Consider the following 23,452-nt stretch of genomic DNA (forward strand, 5'->3'; position numbering starts at 1 on the left):
AATAAATAAACTTTTAACTTTAAACAGGTAACAAGTTAAAGACAGAGCAGAAAATAAAAATGATACCTCGTACTGATCCTTATTTTAAAATAAAAAAGCAAGTTACAGGGAGGGAATCAGTTTGTGGAAGAAAGGGATGGAGAGAGTCAAATGTAAGTAGAAAGATTCCTACATTACAGCAGTGGCTAAACTTCGAAACCAATGCTGAACAAGGAGACAGGTTGTCGAAGTTTTTTGTCTTGCACTCATCAGGACAAACCCCAGAAGGTCAAATTTCAAACAATTGTGACAATTTATACCACAGGAGAAAAGGGTGTTGATTGGTTGACAAGTCGACTCTGATTGGCCGAGGTCTTGCCATGGAGAAAGCAATGGGGAGCTATAGGCTCCTCAAGCTGCCAGATAATTCAAAACAGGTGCAAGGCTTGGGCATATTCCTTTTGTCTGCAGGAAAGTTCAGAAGTACTTCATTGGCTGTGAAGTGCTTTGGGCCATCTTGAAGTTGTGGAAGGCGCTATTTTAATTAATACAAGTTCTTTTTCTCTTTATTTACTCATCTCATTACCATTCTATCTTTGCCTTGCACCATTGTCTCTTCTGTTATTTAATCTCTGCTGCCTCCCCTTTCACTCTTTCCAGCCCTCCGTGCATACCTTCCTTCTGTACCTGTTTGAACCCTGTGGCATGTCTAACGCGGGCTAGTTGTAAAGAAAAGTCATCGACCTAAAACATTAACTCTTGTTTCTCTCTGTACAGTACGCACAAGGGATACAATAACAGGGGAGTTCTGTTACTGGATGAGTAATTCAGAGGTTTTGACTAATGATAGAATCAGAGAATCCCTACAGTGCAGAAGGAGGCCGTTCAGCCCATCAAGTCTGCACCGACCACAATCCCACCCAGGCCCTATCCCCATAACCCTATGCATTTACTCTAGCTAGTCCCCCTGATACTAAAGGGGCAATTTAGCATGGTCAATCCACCTAACCCGCACATCTTTGGACTGTGGGAGGAAACCGGAGCACCCGGAGGAAACCCATGCAGACATGGGGAGAACATGCAAACTCCAGATAGACAGTGACCCAAACCAGGAATTGAACCCGGGTCCCTGGTGCTGTGAGTCAGCAGTGCTAACCTACTGTGCCACCGTGCCGTCGATCTAGAGGCACGAGTTCAAACCACACCACAGCAACTGGGGGAGAAAAAGAGAAGATGCTGGAAAATCTCAGCAGGTTTGGCAGCATCTGTGAATAGAGAAAAGAGCCAACGTTTCGAGTCTGGATGACCCTTCGCCAGAGCTGTATAATAAAGGGGAAATTAGTCTGTGATCATGAAATTACCCGATTGTTGTAAAAACCCATCTGGTTCATTAATGCTCTTTAGAGAAGGAAATCTGCCGTCCTTATCCGGTCTGGCCTGTCTGAGGATCCAGAACCGCATGGCTGACTCTCAACTACCCTCTGATTGACTTAGAAAGCCACTCAGTTGTGTCAAAAGTCATGATGAAACTGCACTGTGGATGTGCCTTCACACCGCAGAGTGCAGCAGGTGTAGAAAACGCCCCATCATCGCCTTCTCGAGGGCAATTAGGGATGCACAATAACTCACATCTCGTTCATGAATTAAGAAAGAGCATTTTCTGTTTGTATTTCAGATTACCAGCATCCGCAGTGTTTTGCCTTTGGACAGGCAGGAGTTGACGTTTTAATTCAGCACGGTATAGGTTCACCGTCCTTTACCTGGGCCTTCTTGGTGTCGCTGGGCAGGAGCAGACTGCCCGTCTCCCCGTTAAACCAGCGGGTTTTGGTTTTGACGGGCTCGTTGCTTTCCCGGTACAGGCGGACGACACTGGGATTCCTGGCACACCGCACGAGATTGTAAACTCCGACTGAAAGTTCCACGCCTTCTCCCAGCTTCAGGTTCAGCCTGGCCAAAACAAAACACAAAAAAAACAGGACATCAAATACAAGCGGCACCGGAACAGAGAGTTTAACAGGGGCTGAAACTCAAAGACATTCTGATGCACATTAAGCGGTTGAAGAAGGCAGCAGTTAAGGGATGGGGGGCGGTGGGGTTTAAGCCAAGGTCCTGACGATTTGGTCAGTTGGATGTAAAATATCCCACAGCACCACATGGAGGATGGCACGGTGGCACAGTGGTTAGCACTGCTGCTTCACAGCGCCAGGGACCCGGGTTCGATTCCCGGCTCGGGTCACTGTGTGGCGTTTACACATTCTCCCCGTGTCTGCGTGGGTTTCCTCCGGGTGCTCCAGTTTCCTCCCACATTCTGAAAGATGTGCTGGTTAGGGTGCATTGACCCGAACAGGCGCCGGACTGTGGCAACTCGGGGTATTTCACAGTAACTTCATTGCAGTGTTAATGTAAGCCTTACTTGTGACTAATAAATAAACTTTACTTTGGAGAGCAGGGAAGCTCTGTCCTGTCAAATTAACCTCCAAAAAACAGATCTGGTCATTATCTCACTGTTCAAGTGTGTGTGGAAAATAGTTGCTATGTTTACCAATGTTTGTGAGGAGGATTGTCAGAGGATGCAGCAGGATATAGATAGTCTGGTTAGACTTGGGCGGAGAAATGGCAGATGGAATTTAATCCAGACAAATGCGCCTCTGTTTTCTCAGAAGACTAAGGAAATTTGGCATGTCCACTATGACTCCCACCAACTTCTACAGATACACCATATAAAGCATTCTTTCTGGTTGTATCACAGCTTGGTATGGATCCTGCTCTGCCCAAGACCGCAATAAACTACAAATGGTTGTGAATGTAGCCCAATCCATCACGTAAACCAGCCTCCCATCCATTGACTCTGTCTATACTTCCCGCTGCCTCAGCAAAGCAGTCAGCATAATTAAGGACCGCACACAGCCCGGACATTCTCTCTTCCACCAAAAGATACGGTCACGTACCAACTGACTCAAGAACAGCTTCTTCCCTGCTGCCATCAGACTTTTGAATGGACCTACCTTGCATTAAGTTGATATTTCTCTCCATCCTAGCTATGACTGTAACATTCTACGCTCTCTCCTTTCCTTCTCTATGAATGGTATGCGTTGTCGGTATAGTGCGCAAGAAACAATACTTTTCACTGTATACCAATACATGTGACAATAATAAATCAAATCAAATCAAAGATGATGCATTTTGAAAGGTCCAATGCAGTAGGGAAATACACAGTAAATGGCAGGACCCTTAGAAGCATTAACATGCAGAGGGATCTGGGCGTACAGGTCCACAGTTCCCTGAAAGTGGCAACACAAGTGGATAAGGTGGTCAAGATGGCGTATGGCATGCTTGCCTTCATCGGTTGGGCCATAGGGTGCAAAATTTGGCAGGTCAAGTTGCAGCTGTATAGAGCTTTAGTTAGGGCATGTTTGGAATATTGCATACAGTTCTGGTCGCCACATTAAAAGTTTACCAGGATGTTACCTGGTTTGGAGGGTATTAGCTATGAGGAGAGATTGGACAAACTTGATTTGTTTTCATTTGAACGTCAGAGGCTGAGGGGCGACCTGATAGAAGTCTACAAGATTATGAGAGGCGTGGATAGAATGGATAGTCAGAGTCTTTTTCCCAGGGTAGAAATGCCAATTACTAGGGGACAGAGGTTTAAGGCAAAAAGGGGGAAAGTTTAAAGGAGATGTGAGAGGCAAGTTTTTTTACACAGAGGGTGGTAAGTGCCTGGGACGCGCTGCCAGAGGAGGTGGTAGAAGCAGATACAATAGCAACATTTAAGAGGCATCTGGATAGATACATGAAAAGGCTGGGAATGGAGGAATTTGCTATGTAGAGACGAAAGGTCTTTAGTTTAGAAAGGCGTCCTGTGTCGACGCAGGCTTGGAGGGCTGAAGGGCCTGTTCCTGTGCTGTACTATATTCTTTGTATGGCCGATTCCTGTCAAAGTAACATGATGCACTTTATGATGTTTCAAAATAAGAGACGCAGCAGAGAAACAGGCCATTCAGCCCAACAGCTGCATGCCAGTATTTCCGCTTCCCATGAACTTTCTCCCTCCCCTCTCCCTTTAGCGTTATCAGCGTAACCAGCCAATGATTTTCTCTCTCATGCTCATCCAGCTTCTCCCTAAACGCAGCTACACCATTCATTACAACCCTGTGGTAGCCAAGTTCCACATTCCCATCACTCTCTGGGTAATGAAATTTCTCCTGCATTCCTGGCCTGGTCACTACCTGGTGTTGACGGCTTCTGGTTTCGCTCTTCCCTGCGAGTGGAAACATGCCCCGAGTGCCTAATCTATGAAGATCGTCCGTACATTTGAGCAGATTGTGTACATGAACACGGACGTTCTGTCTGCCAAGGTCCGCAGGGAGTACATTAGAAACTCTCCGAGGACCCAGGAGATGCGGTGCTACTCTGAGTGACTGCTGACCTGGTGACGGTCCTCTTCTTGTAGTCCTTGGCCCACACTTTCCGAAGCAGATCGCCCAACCTGGCTGACCCCTCGCCTTGCACAGCTGCATCCCCATCCTCCGATACACTGACAAGGTCGCAGTAAAAGAGAGACATGTCAAACCCACCAGGCTTCTTCAGATGCATCAGGTCAAGGATGATACCTGTACACAGACAAGGGCAGAGACAAAGACACGCCATTCACAGCATAGCAGCAAAAGGCAAAGCTTCTGTTATTATTGCTCGCGAGATGATGGGCGGGATTTTCCAGCCACGCTCACCCCCAAGGGTCCATGTCCCGCTCGCAACGATTCCCGTGGTGGGCGGGACGGGAAAATTCCGCCCAGTCTTTTGACAAAAAATGATCGGCAATTTTCCCTGCAACGTTTCTCAGATTCTTTAAGTTGGAGCTGGACCCAGTTCTTGACGAGGGTAAAGATTGTGAAGTACAGAAAATCAGTTTTGATCTGTGATCTCCTAGACTGGTTTTGGTTGCCTGACGTGTTTGACTTTGGGCCTTTTTATTTGCCTTGATTAGCAGACTATGTCGGTGACTGGGGGGGGTGGGGGGGATAGAATGAGGAAAGAGAGGAAGAAGTGTTCAGTTCCGGTCTTCGTACCATCACGTCACAGGGCAGGCTGGCGTGGACTGCAGGTCTTACCCTTCCTTTAGTTTTGGATGCTGGCTGGCAGGACACCAACCCATGTTGGGAAACAGCCTTCTGGCTATCCCTACAGAACCACGCTTCAGGTGACAATCAGGACAGTGGAAGCAGTGAAGGGATTGTTCGATGAAGCTCCAATGCACAGTACAACACTGGTCTGGCCACTACACTGTCTAACCCTGCTTCAACACAACTGACTAGTTTGAAAGGGAGAAGAGTGGGTCTAAGGCTAGTTTTTTAAACTGAAATAAAGGCAACTATGTGGGCATGAAAGTTGTGCTAGCTAAGTGAACTGGGAGATTAGGCTAGGGGACAGATCAATAGACAAGCAGTGGCAGACATTTCAGGGGCTGTTTCAGAATATCCTGAATCAGAAAATTTCTACTATTAAAAAGATTTGGAGGGGGAGGACCCACTTCCGTGGTTAACTAAAGAAGTTAAGGAAACTGTCAAACTTAAGGAAAAAGAAGCATATAACTGCAGGCCAGATGATTGGTTAGAATGTGAAGAACAGCAGAGAATGACCAAAGGTTAATCAGGAGAAAGAAATTAGACTATGAGAGGAAGATGGCTAGAATTGTGAAAACTTATAGCATGTGTTTCTACAGGTGTTTAAACAGGAAAATAGCAAGTTAAGTGAGTCCTCTAGAGAGTGAGAATGAACCATAGAATCCCTACAGTGCAGAAGGAGACCATTCAGCCCATTGAGTCTGCACCAGCTCTCCGAAAAAACATCTTACTCAGGTCCACCCAATCGATTTATCCCTGTAACCCCATGCATTGACCATGGCTAATCCACCTAACCTACAGTATCAGGGGAATTAGCTGGGTAAATACATAAGGTTATGGGGATAGGGCCTGGGTGGGATTGTCAGTGAAGACTCAATGGGCCGAATGGTCTCCTCCTGCACTATAGGGATTCTATGATTCTACACATTTTTGGACACTAAGGGGCAATTTAGCATGGCCAATCCATCTAACCTGCACATCTTTGGACTGTGGGAGGAAACCGGAGCACCCGGAGGAAACCCACGCAGACACGAGGAGAACGTGCAAACTCCACACAGGCTGTCACCCAAGCCGGGAATCAAACTGGGTCTCTGGTGCTGTGAGGCAGCAGTGCTAACCACTGTGCCACCACGTCGCCCAATGGGTAGACAATAGTAGATAATAGGAAGATGGCCAACAAAATGAACACATATTTGGATTTTGTCTTCACTGGAGAGAATACATAAACATTCCAGAAATATCTGTAAATCTGGAGGTGGAAAGGGGAGAGGAACTTGGTGAAATTACAATCATTAGAGAAGTGGTTTGAGCAAACTGATGGAGCTAAGGCTGGCAAGTCTCCGGGTCCTGATAGACTTCATCCTAGGGTCTTGAACAAATGAGGTGGTAGATACATTGGTGTTAATTTTGCAAAATTCTCTAGATTCTGGAAAGTTTCCATCAAATTGGAAAGTGGCAAATATAACCCCTCTATTCAAGAAGGGAGGGAGGCCAAAAACAGGAAATTATAGGCCAGTTAGCTTGACATCTGCCGTGGGAAAATTGTTAGAATTGATTGTTAAGTCCAAAGATGCGCGGGTTAGGTTGATTGGCCATGCTAAAATTGCCCTTAGTGTCCTGAGATGCGTAGGTTAGAGGGATTAGTGGGTAAATATGAAGGGATGTGGGGGTAGGGCCTGGGTGGGATTGTGGTCGGTGCAGACTCGATGGGCCGAATGGCTTCCTTTTGTGCTGTAGGGTTTCTATGATTCTATGAAGGAGGCTATAGCTGGACACTTATAAAATCCCAAGGTAATTGGGAAAAGTCAGCATGATTTTGTGAAAGGGAAATTATGTTTAACCAACTTAATGGCATTCTTTGAAGGAGTACCATATACTGTGGATAAAGGGGAACCTGTAGATGTGTTGTACTTCAATTTCCAGAAAGCAAAGCAAGAAGAACAAAGAAAAGTACAGCACAGGAACAGGCTCTTCGGCCCTCCAAGCTTGCGCCGATCATGATGCCTGTCTAAACTAAAACCGTATGCACTTACGGAGCCCATATCCTTCCATTCCCATCCTATTCATGTATTCGTCTAGTTGCCCCTTAAATGCCGCAATCGTACCCGCTCCCACCACCTCCCCGGGCAGCGCGTTCCAGACATTCATCACCTTCTGTGTAAAAAAATTTCCTCGGCACATCTCCTCGAAACGTTTCCCCCACGCACCTTAAACCTATGTCTCCTAGTACCTGACTTTCCTACCCTAGAAAAGAGCATCTGACTATCCACTCCGTCCATGCCTCTCATAAGCATTTGATAAGCATCAAAGATTATTGTGAAAAATAAAAGCTCACGATGTAGGGGGTAACATTTGAGCCTAGATCGAAGACTGGCTGGCTGGCAGAAAACAGAGAGTATGTATAAATGGGTCTTTGTCTGACTGGCAGGGCAGGAGGTGATGAGCAGAGTCCTGTCGAGGTCTGTGCTGGGGCCTCAACCTTTTACATCAATGGCTTAGATGAGGGAAGCAAAGGCATGGGAGATACATTTGCAGACAGTACAATGAAAGATAGGAAAGTATGTTGTGAAGGGGACGTGAGTTTGCAGATGAATACAGATAGGTTGAGTGGGCAAAAATCTGGCAGATGGAGTATAATGTGGGAAAATGTGAAGTTGTTCACTTTAGCAGGAAGAATTTAAAAATCAGCATTAATTAAATGGAGAATAATTGCAGAATGCCGAGGTGCAGAGGGATCGAGGTGTTCCTGTGCTTGAATCACGAAAAGTTAGTATGCAGGTACAGCATGTAAATGAGAAGGTGAGACCGCATCTCAAATACTGTGTGCAGTTTTTGTCTTATTGAAGGTATGGTGGCACAGCGGTTAGCACTGCTACCTCACAGCGCCACGAACCCCCGGGTTCAATTCCAAATTTGGGTCACTGTCTGTGGAGTTTGCACATTCTCCCCGTGTCTGCGTGGGTTTCCTTCGGGTGCTCTGGTTTCCTCCCACACTACAAAGACGTGTAGGTTATGTTAATTGGCTATGCTAAATTGTCCCTAATGTCAGGCGCATTAGCAGGGTAAATATGTGGGGTTACAGGAATAGGGCCTGTGTGGGATTGTGGTTGGTGCAGACTCGATGGCCTCCTTCTGCACTGTAGGGATTCCATGGGACTTTAAGGAAGTGTGTAAATGAGTTGGAGACGTTTCAGAGGGGGTTTGCTGGATCGATAGCTGGAACGAGCGGGTTATCTTCTGGGGAAAGGTTGGGCAGACTGGGCTTGTTTCCACTGGAGTTTAGAAGGGTAAGGGGTGACTTGATTGAAGTAACTAAGATCCTGAACGGTCTGGACAAGGTGGGCATGGAAAGGATGTTTCTTCTTGTGGGAGAGTCCAGACCGAGCGGGCTCTGTTTTAAAATTAGTGGTCGCCCTTTTAGGACAGAGATGGTGAGAATTTTTTTCTTTCAGAGGGTTGCATGACTTTGGAACTCTCTGGCCGGAATTTACTGGCACGTCCACTCGAGGTTCGTACGATCCCGCCCGAGACTAACGGAGAATGCCGTTCTCCGAGCCTCACCCACCCCTGGAATCAGGGCAGGCGTGCCGGTAAAATTCCGGCCTCTGTCTCAGAAGGCAATGGGGGGGTCACTGAATATCTTTAAGGCAGAGGTAGAGAGATTCTTGTTAGGCGAGGGAATCAAAGATTATTGTGGGTAGATGGGAATGTGGAATTTGAAACACAAACGTACAAAGCATGATCTCATTGAACGGCACAGCAGGTGGGAGGGGCCGAATGGCCAACTTACGCTCCAATTTTGTGCAAAGCACTATTTTCAATCTTGTCAAATCCATCCATTGCCTCAGCCCTCCCCGTCTCTGCGACCTGCACCCCAGTCCGATAACCCTCTGAAATCTCTGCTCTCAGGTGACAAGCTGAGGAAGAGGGTCTGCAGTGACCCAGAGGGTCAAGGATCGGTGTGGGGGGGGCGGCAGCCATAAGCCAGAGGGCTGGTAGCAAGAGGAAAGGTGAGGGAGTGGAAGAGGCGGGGAGCTGAAGGGGCAACGACAGGGAGGGTCAGCGAGTGGAATGTGTGGCACGTGGGAGATTCGGCAAGCATGATGGGCAGAAAACCGGATCGAAGTATATTTATATCTTTAAATTGATTTCATTTCAAAAGTTATTTCATCGACTGCTATAGTAATTCAGCAACATTAAATATTTTCACTCACAGGTTATCATGTTGAGAAATGTCCTACAGACTCTAAAGACAGCTTTCACATTGGTTTTAATGGGAAAACCTGATTTGTTTAAAGTTGTTTCACATAAAGTTGCACTTCACGGCAATGCAACTGCAATCTTAAGTGAGGACTTTGTGATTCAACATCTTTGAACCAGTCGCTGACAAATGCTTGATGGTAACAGTGGTTTGCCGACCTGTCTCTCGCAGGTCATTGGCCTTTGTTCTGGTCAGTCGTGCTTTGGAGCTGTCTTTAGCATGTGGGTTGTCATTGTTGGTGAACAGCATGATGCGCTTGTGGCTCAGTTTCAGCGTGACGTCACTGAAGAGATTGGAGCAGACCCAGAGAGCATCGCTCAACAAGTCCTCGGTACTGTGGCCTATGATCTTCTTGAAGGACTTGTTCCCCTTCTCCCCCTCATACTGGTCCAACTCCAGTACTCGCTTAGCACCTGAGCCCAGACAGAGAGAGTCAGATTAGAACATCAATCTATTAAACACACCAGGGGAGGCGATGGTCCAGTGGTATTATCGCTAGACTATTAACCCAGAAACTCAGCTCATGTTCCGGGGACCCGGGTTCGAATGGCGCCACGGCAGACGGTGGAATTTGAATTCAATTTTTTAAAAATCTGGAATTCAGAATCCACTGATGACCATGAACCATGGTCGATTGTCAGAAAAACCCATCTGGGCCACTAATGTCCTTTAGGGAAGGAAATCTGCCTTCCTTACCTGGTCTGGCCTACATGTGACTCCAGATCCACAGCAATGTGGTTGACTCTCAACTGCCCTCCAAGGGCAACTAGGGATGGGCAATAAATGCTGGCCCAGCCAGTGATGCCCGCGTCCCACAAATGAATAAAAAACAGGAAATGGCCCATGTTCTTTTTACATAGATACAGGATGATGACCTATTAGGGAGAGAGGCCTCAGAAACCTGCTCTTACACTTTCAAACTTAAGGATCCTGGGGCTAGAACTCTCCTCCTCCTCTTGGCTTTTTAATTTTTCTTTTATAGGATGTGGGTGTTGCTGGCTAGACCATCTCTTATTGCCCTCGAGAAAGTAGGTGGTGAGCCGCCATCTTGAACCGCTGCAGTCTCTGTGGTGTAGGTACACCCACAGTGCTGTTAGGGAGGGACTTCCAGAATTTTGACCCAGTGACAGTGAAGGAACAGCCGATATATTTCCAAGTCAGGATGGTGAGTGGCTTGAAGGGGAACTTGCAGGTGGCGGAGTTCCAAGATATGTGCTGCCTTTTTCCTTCTAGATGGTAGAAGTCATGGGTTTGGAAGGTGCTGTTCATAAGTTGATAAGATATAGGAGCAGAATTAGGCCATTTGGCCCATCGGGTCTGCTCCGCCATTCAATCATGGCTGATATGCTCCTCATCCCCATTTTCCTGCCTTCTCCCCATAACCTTTCAACCCATTACCAATTAAAAATCTGTCTAACTCCTCCTTAATTTTACTCACTGTTCCAGCATCCGCTGCACTTTGGGGCAACGAATTCCAGAGTTTCACAAGCCTTTGGGAGAAGTAGTTTCTCCTCAACTCTGTTTTAAATTTGCTGCCCCTTATCCTAAGACTACGACCTCTCGTCCTAGAATGCCCCACCAGCAGAAGCATCCGCTCCACGTCTCCTTTATCCTGTTGAAGGAGCCTTAGGTGAGTTGCTGCAGAGCATCTTACAGATGGTACACACGGCTGCCACTCGGTGGAGGAGACTGAGAGTGTTGAAGGTGGTAGATGTGATGCCAATCAAGTGGACCGCTTTGTCCTGGATGGTGTCATGTTTCTTGCGTGTTGTTGGAGCCGCACTCATCCGGGCAAGTGGGGAGTATTCCATTACACTCCTGACTTGTACCCTGTAGATGGTGGACAGATATTGGGGGAGTCAGAAGGTGAGTTACTCCCCGCAGAGTTCCCAGCATCTGACCTGCATTTGTGATGCGCTATTCAGACACGAGGCTTGAAGCTCAGTAAATGAAAGGCTTTTATTTACTGTTAATGAAACTACCAGAACTTATATACACTATCCCAGACTGAAGGGGTCCCGGCCAGAGCAGGGACTCTTATACCTCTCCCAGGAGGCGGAGCCCGACTGGGATGTGCCACAACACTACAATACAAAGGTGTAACAACCCCACCCTAACCCAACAGCAACAATACCACAGTCCAACAGTAACATATGTACATCCTTGTAGTCCTGGCCAGCCCCTGGCTCAGCACTATCCAGTGGGAACCAACGATGGTTCACCACATTCACCACTCCTTTGAAAACAAAGGCCGGCGGGGTACGAAAAACCCAGAATAAAATGTCAGCAGTCCATAAGTTCAGACGGTCAGGGGGACCGCACCGTCGTTGTGACCTCCTCAATACCGGCGGTGACACCGGAGTAGGCACTCGCAGTGGCGTTCTCCCCAAAACGGCGTCCAGCTGTTCTTCCACGGACTCACAGGCCGGTTGACCCCGCGGTGACGGTAGTCCAGGGGATCCTGACACGCCCTGCGGTGGCGACCATCTTCTGGGCTCAGGCAAGCTGTACATGGGAGTAAAATGGTTAGGCAATGGTCCCGATGCTGCGCGCGCCATGTCCGGGGAAGAAATAAGAGATAATGGGTTTGTTACTGGGGGTATGGGAGCGACAGGGGTTGCTACGTCCCCTGCTGGCGCCAGGTCTCGGATCGAGACCGTGTCCTCTCGCCCGTCAGGGTATGCCACATAGGCATACTGAGGGTTGGCATGGAGGAGATGGACCTGTTCGACCAACGGGTCGGACTTGCGGGCCCTTACATGTCGCCGCAGGAGGACGGGTCCTGAGTACGTCAACCAAGACGGTAATGAGGTCCCCGAGGAAGACTTCCGAGGGAATGAGAACATCCTCTCGTGGGGAGTAGCATTGGTTGCCGTGCACAGGAGGGAGCGAATAGAATGGAGCGCATCAGGGAGTACCTCTTGCCAACGGGAGACTGGAAGACCTTTTGACTTCAACGCCAGTAAGACAGCCTTCCAGACTGTAGCATTCTCGCGTTCCACCTGTCCATTACCCCTAGGGTTGTAACTCGTGGTCCTACCAGAGGCAATCCCGTATGAGAGCAGGAATTGCCTCAAGTCATCGCTCATGAACGACGAGCCCCTGTCGCTATGGATGTAGCTGGGGTACCCGAACAGGGTAAAAAGATCACGGAATGCCTTGATCACCGTGGCAGCGGATGTATCCGAGCAGGGAACAACAAAAGGGAACCGAGAGTACTCATCAATGATATTGAGAAAGTACACGTTCCGATCTGTTGAGGGAAGGGGGCCCTTAAAATCAACACTCAGTCTCTCGAAGGGACGAGTGGCCTTGACTAAATGTGCCCGGTCAGGTCGGTAAAAGTGCGGTTTGCATTCTGCGCAAATCCGACAGCTCCTTGTTACCGACCTGACGTCCTCCACCGAGTAAGGCAGGTTGCGGGCTTTTACAAAGTGGTAGAGCCGAGTGACCCCAGGATGGCACAGGTCATTATGGAGGGCGTGCAAACGGTCCTCCTGAATACTAGCGCATGTTCCACGCGAGAGGGCATCCGAGGGCTCATTGAGTTTCCCTGGACGAAACATGATATCGTAGTTATAGGTGGAGAGTTCAATTCTCCACCGCAAGATCTTGTCATTCTTGATCTTGCCCCTCTGCGTGTTGTTAAACATGAACCCCACGGACCGCTGGTCCGTGATCAGGGTGAACCGTTTTCCCGCCAAGTAATGGCGCCAATGCCGCCGGCCTCCACAATGGCCTGGGCCTCCTTTTCCACCGCTGAATGCCGAATTCCGGGGCCTTGGAGGGTGCGGGAAAAAAATGCGACGGGCCTGCCCGCCTGGTTATGTGTGGCGGCCAGGGCGAAATCAGATGCATCGGTTTCCACCTGAAAGGGGATGGACTCGTCTACCGCGTGCATCGTAGCTTTCGCGATGTCGGCTTTCAATTTATCGAAGGCCAATCGGGCCTCTGGCGTTAGGGGAAAAGTCGTGGACTTAATGAGCGGACGGGCTTTGTCCGCGTAGTTGGGAACCCAATGCGCATAATAAGAGAAGAAGCCTAAGCATCTTCTCAGTGCTTTTGCACCAGTAGGTAAGGGAAGTTCAGCAAGGGGGCGCATACGGTCTGGATCAGGGCCAATGACCCCGTTTTCCACCACGTATCCTAGGATGGCTAAACGGCGCGTACGAAACACACACTTCTCCCCGTTGTAGGTCAAGTTCAGGTGAGATGCAGTGCGTAAGAAGTTCAGGAGGTTTGTGTCGTGGTCCTGCTGGTCATGGCCGCAGATGGTGACGTTATCCAGGTACGGGAAGGTAGCCCGCAGCCCGTTCTGGTCCACCATTCGGTCCATAGCACGCTGGAAGACCGAGACCCCATTGGTGACACCAAAGGGAACCCTGAGAAAATGATACAAGCTACCATCCGCCTCAAAAGCCGTGTATTGTCGGTCCTCTGGGCGAATGGGGAGTTGGTGGTAGGCAGACTTGAGATCTATGGTGGAGAACACCCAGTACTGCACAATCTGATTGACCATATCAGATATGCACGGGAGGGGATACGCATCCAGCTGCGTATATCGGTTAATGGTCTGACTGTAGTCAATGACCATCCGGGGTTTGTTCCCGCTCTTGACCACCACGACCTGTGCTCTCCACGGACTAACACTGGGTTGTATGATCCTTTCTTTGAGGAGCCGCTGAACCTCAGATCTAATGAAGATCCGATCCTCAGTGCTGTAACGCCTACTTTTAGTCGCGATGGGCTTGCAGCCTGGCACAAGATTCTGAAACAAGGAGGGTGTGGTGATCTTCAGCGTCGAGAGGCTACAGGCAGGGCGCGTTGGGCAATTTGGAGGCTGCTGCTGTTTTCCCACTGCCAGTGAAGGGAGTGGCCCACCATACTGTAGGATTACACTCCTCAAGTGGACCATGAAGTTTAGTCCGAGAAGTATTGGCGCGCAAAGATACGGCAACACAAGGAGCTTGAAGCGCTCGTAAACTGTGCCTTGTACTTTCAAGGTTACCACGCAACTCCCTAGCACGGCAACAGACCGGGACCTCGATGCCATAGAGATTGTCTGTTTGGCAGGTTGAATCTGGAGTCCACACCGCTTCACAGTGTCTGGGTGGATAAAGCTCTCAGTGCTCCCGCTGTCAAACAGACAATAAATCACATGATTATTTACCTGGATATTCATCATAGAACGGTCGAGTCTCTGAGGCTTGGCCTGGTCCAGGATGATCGACGCCACCGTTGGTTCATGAACGCCACTGCAGGCAGCTGAAATCGATGCGGAGGACCCCTGCTGGTCGTTCGTGGTCAGTGTCGACCAACATGGCTGCCCCCATGAATCGCACGTGGGTGAGGGCGCCAAACTCAGCGACCCCTGGTGGTCATACTCCTCCGACTCCGTCGACCGTAATGGCGTCGTCCTGGTCTCGCACGTGGACGAACCCCGCGACAACTTCGACGATGATGACCCAAGCTCTGAAGAATCGCAGGCCGCACTGCCATTCCTGAGTTTAGATCGGCACACTTTTGCATAATGCCCTTTTTTACCGCATGCGGTGCACAATACAGCTTTAGCGGGACACTTTTGCCGGGTATGCTTCGCTCCTCCACAGAAGTAGCACCGCGGGCCGCACGGGGCTGCAGCCGTCCTCTGGCCCGAATGGGAGCACGCCATTACACAGCATTTCGAACCCGAGGGACGAGGAGGGATTTGCGACTGCTCCTGCCACGTTGTCTCCACGTGGTCCTCCGGATATAAAACTAAGCTCTTTGAAGCCGACTCGAGCATCTCTGCTAACTCGATGGCCTGGGTAAGATTAAGGTTACCCTTCTCCAACAGTTTAAGTCGAATGTACGACGATCCGACCCCGGCCACAAACGCATCTCGGGCGAGGTCGTACATGCTCAGCTCAGCCGACACAGCTTTGCAGTCACAGCCCCTGGCTAGCTGTAGGAGCTCATTGGCATAGTCCTCCATCATTTCGCCAGACTGCCGTCGTCGAGTGGCTAGGAGGTAACGAGCGTGTATCTCGTTAGGTTGTTTGGTATAGCGCTTCTTTAGAAGCTCGAGGGCCTTAGGGTAATTAGTGGCCGCACGAATCGCGAGGTAGACAGTGTCGCTTACCCTCGCATGGAGGACCCGGAGTCTGTCATCATCTGTGGTGACCGCTGCGGAGGCTGCCAAGTAGTCTTCGAAACACTTCAGCCAGTGGTCGAAGGTGTTAGAAGCGCCCACCGCACGTGGATCTAGCGTAAGGCGTTCCGGCTTGAGAATTTGCTCCATACTCTCTCTCTTTTTTTTTCGACGAGAGTTTAACGACAGTAAATAAAATTGATGCGCTATTCAGACACGAGGCTTGAAGCTCAGTAAATGAAAAGCTTTTATTTACTGTTAATGAAGCTACCAGAACTTATATACACTATCCCAGACTGAAGGGGTCCCGGCCAGAGCAGGGACTCTTATACCTCTCCCAGGAGGCGGAGCCCAACTGGGATGTGCCACAACACTACAATACAAAGGTGTAACAACCCCACCCTAACCCAACAGCAACAATAGCACAATCCAACAGGAACATATGTACATCCTTGTAGTCCTGGCCAGCCCCGGCTCAGCACTATCCAGTGGGAACCAACGATGGTTCACCACAATTTGTAACCACAATATTTCTATTCCACCAGGACCTCAAAACAATGCATCCAAGGACTTGTGCGTTTTGAACCTCAGTCTGAGCTGTCCTGCAAAATGGTGCCTCATGCCACAGATATCAGACGGACATATTTTACACAGAGGGTGGTGGGGGCCTGGAATGCGCTGCCAGGCAAGGTGGTGGAGGCGGACACACTGGGAACGTTTAAGACTTATCTAGACAGCCATATGAACGGAGTGGGAATGGAGGGATACAAAAGAATGGTCTAGTTTGGACCAGGGAGCGGCGCGGGCTTGGAGGGCCGAAGGGCCTGTTCCTGTGCTGTATTGTTCTTTGTTCTTTATTCCAGCCAGAGTTCCCCACACCTCCAGTGGAAGTGGGCTCGAGGAGACACATGTTCTGCTCCATGGAAACAGAATCTCATCTGGACTTGAGCTGTCCGCTTAGTGGCTCTGGACGGGCTGAGATTGCGGTAATTAGCAATTAGGTCCAAGAATGGGCATTAAATCTGGAGTTTCAAATAGACTATTCTTATTAGCAGAATATTCATTCCGTTCCTGTGGTCCAGACAAGTCCTGGAGAATTGTGGGTTGTAAACATGTGAAATTTATTTTCAAGTTTTGTGGTTGAGGCAGAAAGGATGTTAACTCAACTGGACAGAGGGACAAAGGAAATGGGATCAAGGAAATATAGAATTTTACATACATGGTGGCACGGGTGGCACAGTGGTTAGCACTGCCGTCTCACTGCGCCAGGGGCCCGGGTTCAATTCCGGCCTCAGGTCATTGTCTGCGTGGAGTCTGCACATTCTCCCCGTGGGTTTCTTCTGGGTGCTCTGGTTTCCTCCCACAGTCTGAAAGACGTACAGTTAGGTGGAATGGCCATGCTAAATTAACCCTTAGTGTCAGGGGATTAGCAGGGTAAAGACATGGGGTTGCGGGGATAGGGCCTGGGATTGTTGTCAGTGTTGACTCGAATGGCCTCTTTCTGCACTGTAGGATTCTATGATGAGGAGGCCATTCAGTCCATCATGCCTGTTGCCTGCTCTTCATATCAGTGATCCAATGAGAAGACGGTGGGTAAATGTGAAAAGTGCAACCGAAAGGCACCAACTGCATTGATATAGCGCCTTTCCCAATCCCAGATGTCCCAAAACGCTTTACAGTCAATACTTCTGAAGTGTATTCCCAGTATTCCGGCCAATAGTTACTTCTCAATCAACATCACTGAATCAGATTGCCTGGTTATTGTCACTTTACTGCTCCCAGCTGCGTACCTACACCACAACGTGCACAGAGCAGAGTCCCAAGGGAGGGACATACCCCACACCGAGTTTAAACAGACTTGCTCCAGATCTGGGGGATAAACTTGCCTGGTGTGTCCAAGTCATGGAGGACATAAACATGCTTGAAGTCAACAGAGTTCTTGTGCCTCCTCCTGCACTGTAGGATTCTATGATTCTAAGAAACTGTTTTTGAGTCGGTTGGTACCATGATCTCAGACTTTTGCATCTTTTTCCCGATGGGAGAAGGTGGAAGAGAGAATGTCCGGGGTGCGTGGGGTCCTTAATTATGCTGGCTGCTTTGCCAAGGCAGCGGGAAGTGTAGACAGAGTCAATGGATGGGAGGCTGGTTTGTGTGATGGATTGAGCTACCTTCACGACCTTTTGTAGTTCCTTGCGGTTTTGGGCAGAGCAGGAGCCATACCAAGCTGTGATACAACCAGAAAGGATGCTTTCTATCTGGGGACATACGACTCTCACCAACACCTACAGATGCATCATCGAAAGCATTCTTCCAGTTGTATTTCCTTAGTCTCCTCAGAAAATAGAGGCGTTGGTGGGTTTCTTAATGATCGCGTTTTACTCATCTAATAAAATCAAATAACTGGGGATGCTGGAAATCTGAAATAAAAATGGAAAAGGCTGGAAAAATTCAGCAGGTCTGGCAGTGTCTGTGGAGAGAGAAAGGATTCAGATCTTTCTGAAGTTGTGGCTGAGTCACATGGGAGGAATACCTTCACTGTGCCACCTGTCATGAAGCTGGAAATGTGTTTGCAAAAATTGAATTAAGAAAGACTTGGAAGTACTGTGAACTGTCAGGGAGATAGTGTTAAACTTGAAGAGGACAAAGACGGGGCTGATGGAATGGACAAGTATCAGATTAAATGTAATGCTGAGAAACGCAAAATGATTCGGCACGCTAGCACAGTCGTTAGCACTGCTGCTTCACAGCTCCAGGGACCTGGGTTCGATTCCCGGCTTGGGTCACTGTTTGTGTGGAGTTTGCACATTCTCCTCGTGCCTGCGTGGGTTTCCTCCGGGTGCTCCGGTTTCCTCCCACAGTCCAAAGATGTGCGGGTTAGGTTGATTGGCCATGCTAAAAATTGCCCTTAGTGTCCTGAGATGCGTAGGTTAGAGGGATTAGTGGGTAAATATGTAGGGATATGGGGGTAGGGCCTGGGTGGGATTGTGGCCGGTGCAGACTCGATGGGCCGAATAGCCTCTTTCTGATTCATTTTGGGAGGAAGAATGCATAGGACACAATATAAAATAAAACAAACAATTCTAAAGTGGGTGCTGGAGCAGAGAGACCTGGGTGTATATGTGCATAAATCACTGAAGGTGGCAGGACAAGTTGAGAAAGTGGATAAAAAGGCACATGGGATCTTGGTCTTTATAAATAACAGCACAGAGTACAACAGCAAGGGAGTGAAAATGAATTTTTACAAAACACTGGTCCAGCATCAACTGGAGTATTGCGTCCAATTCTGGAGATTGCAATTTAGGAAAGATATGACGGCTTCAGAAAAGGTCCAGGTGGTTCCAGGGATGAGAGACTTCAGTTACGTGGATAGATTGGAGAAGTTGGAACTGTTTTCCTTGGAAAAGTTCAAAATCACGAGGGATCTGGACAGAGTCAAGAGGGAGAAACTGTTCCCATTGGTGGAAGGATCAAGAACCAGAGGACCAATGCACCTAACCAGCACATCTTTCCGGAGGAAACTGGAGCACCTGGAGGAAACCCACACAGACACGGGGAGAATGTGCAGACTCCGCACAGTCACCCAAGCCGAGAGTCAAACACGGATCCCTGGCGCTGTGAGGCAGTAGTGCTAACCACTGTGCCACCCTTTATAACATCTGGGTGAAGCACTGGCGAGGCTATGGTTTCAGGTCATAGATCATAGAAGATCATAGATCATAGAACCCGACAGTGCAGAAAGAGGCCATTCGGCCCATCGAGTCTGCACCGACCACAATCCCACCCAGGCCCTACCCCCATATCCCTCCATATTTTCCCCGCTCATCCCTCTAACCTCCTCATCTCAGGACACTAAGGGGCAATTTTAGCACAGCCAATCAACCTAACCCGCACATCTTTGGACTGTGGGAGGAAACCGGAGCACCCGGAGGAAACCCACGCAGACACGAGGAGAATGTGCAAACTCCACACAGACAGTGACCCGAGCGGGAATCGAACCCAGGTCCCTGGAGCTGTGAAGCCGCAGTGCTAACCACTGTGCTACCGTGCCGCCCAGGGTCAGGATTAGAATTATCAAAACGTGCGCAGTGTGTTGTACTTAAACATAATAAATAGGAACAGGAATGCTCCACCATTCAATGAGATCAAGGCTGATTTGATTGTGGCCTTAACTCCACTGCCCTGCCTGTTTCCCTCTCCTATCAAAAACCCGTCTCATCAGCATCGAATGTTCTTATTATCTAGAGGTGTACAGCATGTTAGAATCGTAGAATCCTACAGTGCAGAAGGAGGCCATTTGGCCCATCGGGTCAAAGGTAGGGTTCTGAAGACTGTGGAGGAACAGAGAGATCTTGGGGTCCATATCCACAGATCTCTAAAGGTTGCCTCTCAAGTGGATAGAGCTGTGAAGAAGGCCTATAGTGTGTTTGCGTTTATTAACAGGGGGTTGGAGTTTAAGAGCCGTGGGGTTATGCTGCAACTGTACAGGACCTTGGTGAGACCACATTTGGAATATTGTGTGCAGTTCTGGTCACCTCACTATAAGAAGGATGTGGAAGCGCTGGAAAGAGTGCAAAGGAGATTTACCAGGATGCTGCCTGGTTTGGGGGGTAGGTCTTATGAGGAAAGGTTGAGGGAGCTCGGGTTGTTCTCTCTGGAGCGGAAGAGGTTGAGGGGAGACTTAATAGAGGTTTATAAAATGATGAAGGGGATAGATAGAGTGAACGTTCAAAGACTATTTCCTCGGGTGGATGGAGCTATTACAAGGGGGCATAACTATAGGGTTCATGGTGGGAGATATAGGAAGGATGTCCGAGGTAGGTTCTTTACGCCGAGAGTGGTTGGGGTGTGGAATGGACTGCCTGCAGTGATAGTGGAGTCAGACACTTTAGGAACATTTAAACAGTTATTGGATAGGCACATGGAGCACACCAGGATGATAGGGAGTGGGATAGCTTGATCTTGGTTTCAGATAAAGCTCGGCACAACATCATGGGCCGAAGGGCCTGTTCTGTGCTGTACTGTTCTATGTTCTATCAAGTCTGCTCTGACCACAATCCCACCAGGCCCTATCCCCATGCATTTACCCTAGCTAGCCCCCCTGACACTGAGGTGCAATTGAGCATGGACAATACATCTAACTCGCACATCTTTGGACTGTGGGAGGAAACCAGAGGACCCAGAGGAAACCCACACAGACACGGGGGGAATGTGCAAACTCTACACAGACAGTGACCAAAGCCGGGAATTGAACCCGGGTCCCTGGCGCTGTGAGGCAGCAGTGCTAACCACTGTGCCACCGTGCCGTTGTAAACCTAGGGTTCACATTTGACCTACCTTCGTTTTCCTCTGCTTCCTCTGGATCCTCCTCATCTTCATTCCGAAAGTGTGACTGCCAATCCGCCATATCGGCTGGGGAGGAAGTGCCAACTCCCCTGTCAGGTAGAAAAACAAGGGACAACATTAACCAAAGGAGACATTCCTGGATCATGGGATTAGCCCAGAGAAGTGACAGAGACAAGGTGGCAGAATAATTCAGTCACTTTGGACTCAAACAGATTTAAAAACAAAACAGTGCCTTGATTGGTTTCACTTCTTCAAGGGCATACAGCTCTCTCAATCGGAGCTAGTGTAGACCATTCGGCCCCTCAAGCCTGTCCTGCCATTCAATAAGATCATGACTAATCATCTACCTCAACTCCACCTCCCTGCATTATCCCCATCTCCTTTGGCACCCAAAGTCCTATTGATTTCTGCCTGGACTATGCTCATCGAGTGAGCATCCACAGTCCACAGTGGGGTGGAGCGTTCCAAAGGGAGATGTACGGCTCCCAGCCTCATCTAGTGCTGGCCTCACTGCGGTTGATTAATTTTCTCCAGGCAAAGGGTATTAACAGATTCAAGGGAGGTGACCCAGATCAGTCATGAATTAGCTGAATGATGGAACAGACTCGAGGGACCGAATGGCCTCCTCCTAGGTGGAAAGTGAGACTTGGTGTTGGGAAATGTGCCCAATATAAGTCTCTTTTAAATTACACATCTGGATTTTAAATGTTTGGAATGATATACAACAGAGAAGAGCAATGGGAGAAGAAATATAAGTTAGTATTAAAGCAGCAGTTATTGAAATGTGTTCCCCTGGAGGGAGCTGTCCCTTTAAGAGGAGAATATGGCGCTTTAAGAGTGCAGTAAGAAGTCTCACAACACCAGGTTAAAGTCCAACAGGTTTATTTGGTCGCAAAAGCCACTAACTTTCGGAGCGCTGCTCCTGCATCAGGTGAGTGGGATTTCAGTTCACAAACAGGGCATATAAAGACACAAACTCAATTTACAAAACAATGGTTGGAATGCGAGTCTTTACAGGTAATCAAGTCTCAAAGATACAGACAATGTGAGTGGAGGGAGGGTTAAGCACAGGTTAAAGAGATGTATATTGTCTCCAGACAGGACAGTTAGTGAGATTTTGCAAGCCCAGGCAAGTCATGGATTACAGATAGTGTGACATGAACCCAAGATCCTGGTTGAGGCCGTCCTCATGTGTGCGGAACTTGGCTATCAGTCTCTGCTCAGAGACTCTGCGCTGTCGCATGTCGTGAAGGCTGCCTTGGAGAACGCTTACTCGAAGATCAGAGGCCGAATGCCCGTGACTGCTGAAGTGTTCCCCAACAGGAAGAGAACACTCTTGCCTGGTGATTGTCGAGCGGTGTTCATTCATCTGTTGGCGTAGCGTCTGCATGGTCTCCCCAATGTACCATGTCTCGGGGCATCCTTTCCTGCAGTGTATGGAGGTAGACAACGTTGGTCGAGTTGCAAGTGTATGTACCGTGTACCTGGTGGATGGTGCTCTCACGTGAGATGATGGCATCCATGTCGATGATCCGGCACGTCTTGCAGAGGTTGCTGTGGCAGGGTTGTGTGGTGTCGTGGTCACTGTTCTCCTGAAGGCTGGGTAGTTTGCTGCGGACAATGGTCTGTTTGTGGTTGTGCGGTTGTTTGAAGGCAAGAAGTAGGGGTGTGGGGATGGCCTTGGTGAGATGTTTGTCTTCATCAATGACATGTTGAAGGCTCTGGAGAAGATGTCATAGCTTCTCCGCTCCGGGGAAGTACTGGACGATGAAGGGTACTTTGTCTGCCGTGTCCTGTTTTTGTCTTCTGAGGAGGTTGGTGCGATTTGTCGCGGTGGCGCGTTGGAACTATCGATCGATGAGTCGAGCGCCATATCCTGTTCTTATGAGGGCATCTTTCAGCGTCTGGAGGTGTCTGTTGCGATCCTCCTCATCTGAGCAGATCCTGTGTATACGGAGGGCTTGTCCATAGGGGATGGCTTCGTTAACGTGTTTAGGGTGGAAGCTGGAGAAGTGGAGCATCGTGAGGTTATCTGTGGGCTTGCGGTACAGTGAGGTGCTGAGGTGACCGTCCTTGATGGAGATGCGTATGTCCAAGAATGCAACCGATTCTGGAGAGTAGTCCATGGTGAGCCTGATGGTGGGATGGAACTTGTTGATGTCATCATATAGTTGTTTCAGTGATTGTTCACCATGAATCTAAAGGAAGAAAATGTCATCGATGTATCTAGTGTATAGCATCAGTTGAAGGTCCTGTGCGGTGAAGAGGTCCACTTCACCAGGCAAGAGTGTTCTCTTCCTGTTGGGGAACACTTCAGCGGTCACGGGCATTCAGCCTCTGATCTTCAGGTAAGCGCTCTCCAAGATGGCCTTCACGACAACGCAGAGTCGCTGAGCAGAGAGTGATAGCCACGTTCCAAACACATGAGGACGACCTCAACCGGGATCCTGGGTTCATGTCACACTACCTGTAACCCCCATGACTTGCAAAATCTCACTAACTGTCCTGTCTGGAGACAATACACATCTCTTTAACCTGTGCTTAACGCTCTCTCCACTCACAATGTCTGTACCTTTAAGATTACCTGTGAAGACTCACATCCCAACCATTATTCTG

The 23,452-nt window shown here is 48.9% G+C and overlaps 1 protein-coding gene across 1 annotated transcript in view; it reads right to left on the reverse strand.

Annotated features, from left to right (window-relative positions):
• Positions 1-20,897, reverse strand: part of LOC144486463 (X-ray repair cross-complementing protein 5-like) — a 36,853-nt gene extending 15,956 nt beyond the window's left edge. Inside the window, exons 1-4 of the mRNA XM_078204497.1 lie at positions 20,828-20,897; positions 9,522-9,776; positions 4,409-4,592; positions 1,740-1,926 (exon numbers count right to left, since the gene is read on the reverse strand). Of these exons, the coding sequence (XP_078060623.1) occupies positions 1,740-1,926; positions 4,409-4,592; positions 9,522-9,776; positions 20,828-20,897 (696 nt within the window). The remainder of the gene's footprint in view (positions 1-1,739; positions 1,927-4,408; positions 4,593-9,521; positions 9,777-20,827) is intronic.
• Positions 20,898-23,452: the final 2,555 nt, after the last annotated feature.

This window comes from Mustelus asterias, unplaced genomic scaffold, assembly GCF_964213995.1.
Source record: "Mustelus asterias unplaced genomic scaffold, sMusAst1.hap1.1 HAP1_SCAFFOLD_350, whole genome shotgun sequence".
NCBI classification, from domain to species: Eukaryota; Metazoa; Chordata; class Chondrichthyes; order Carcharhiniformes; family Triakidae; genus Mustelus; species Mustelus asterias.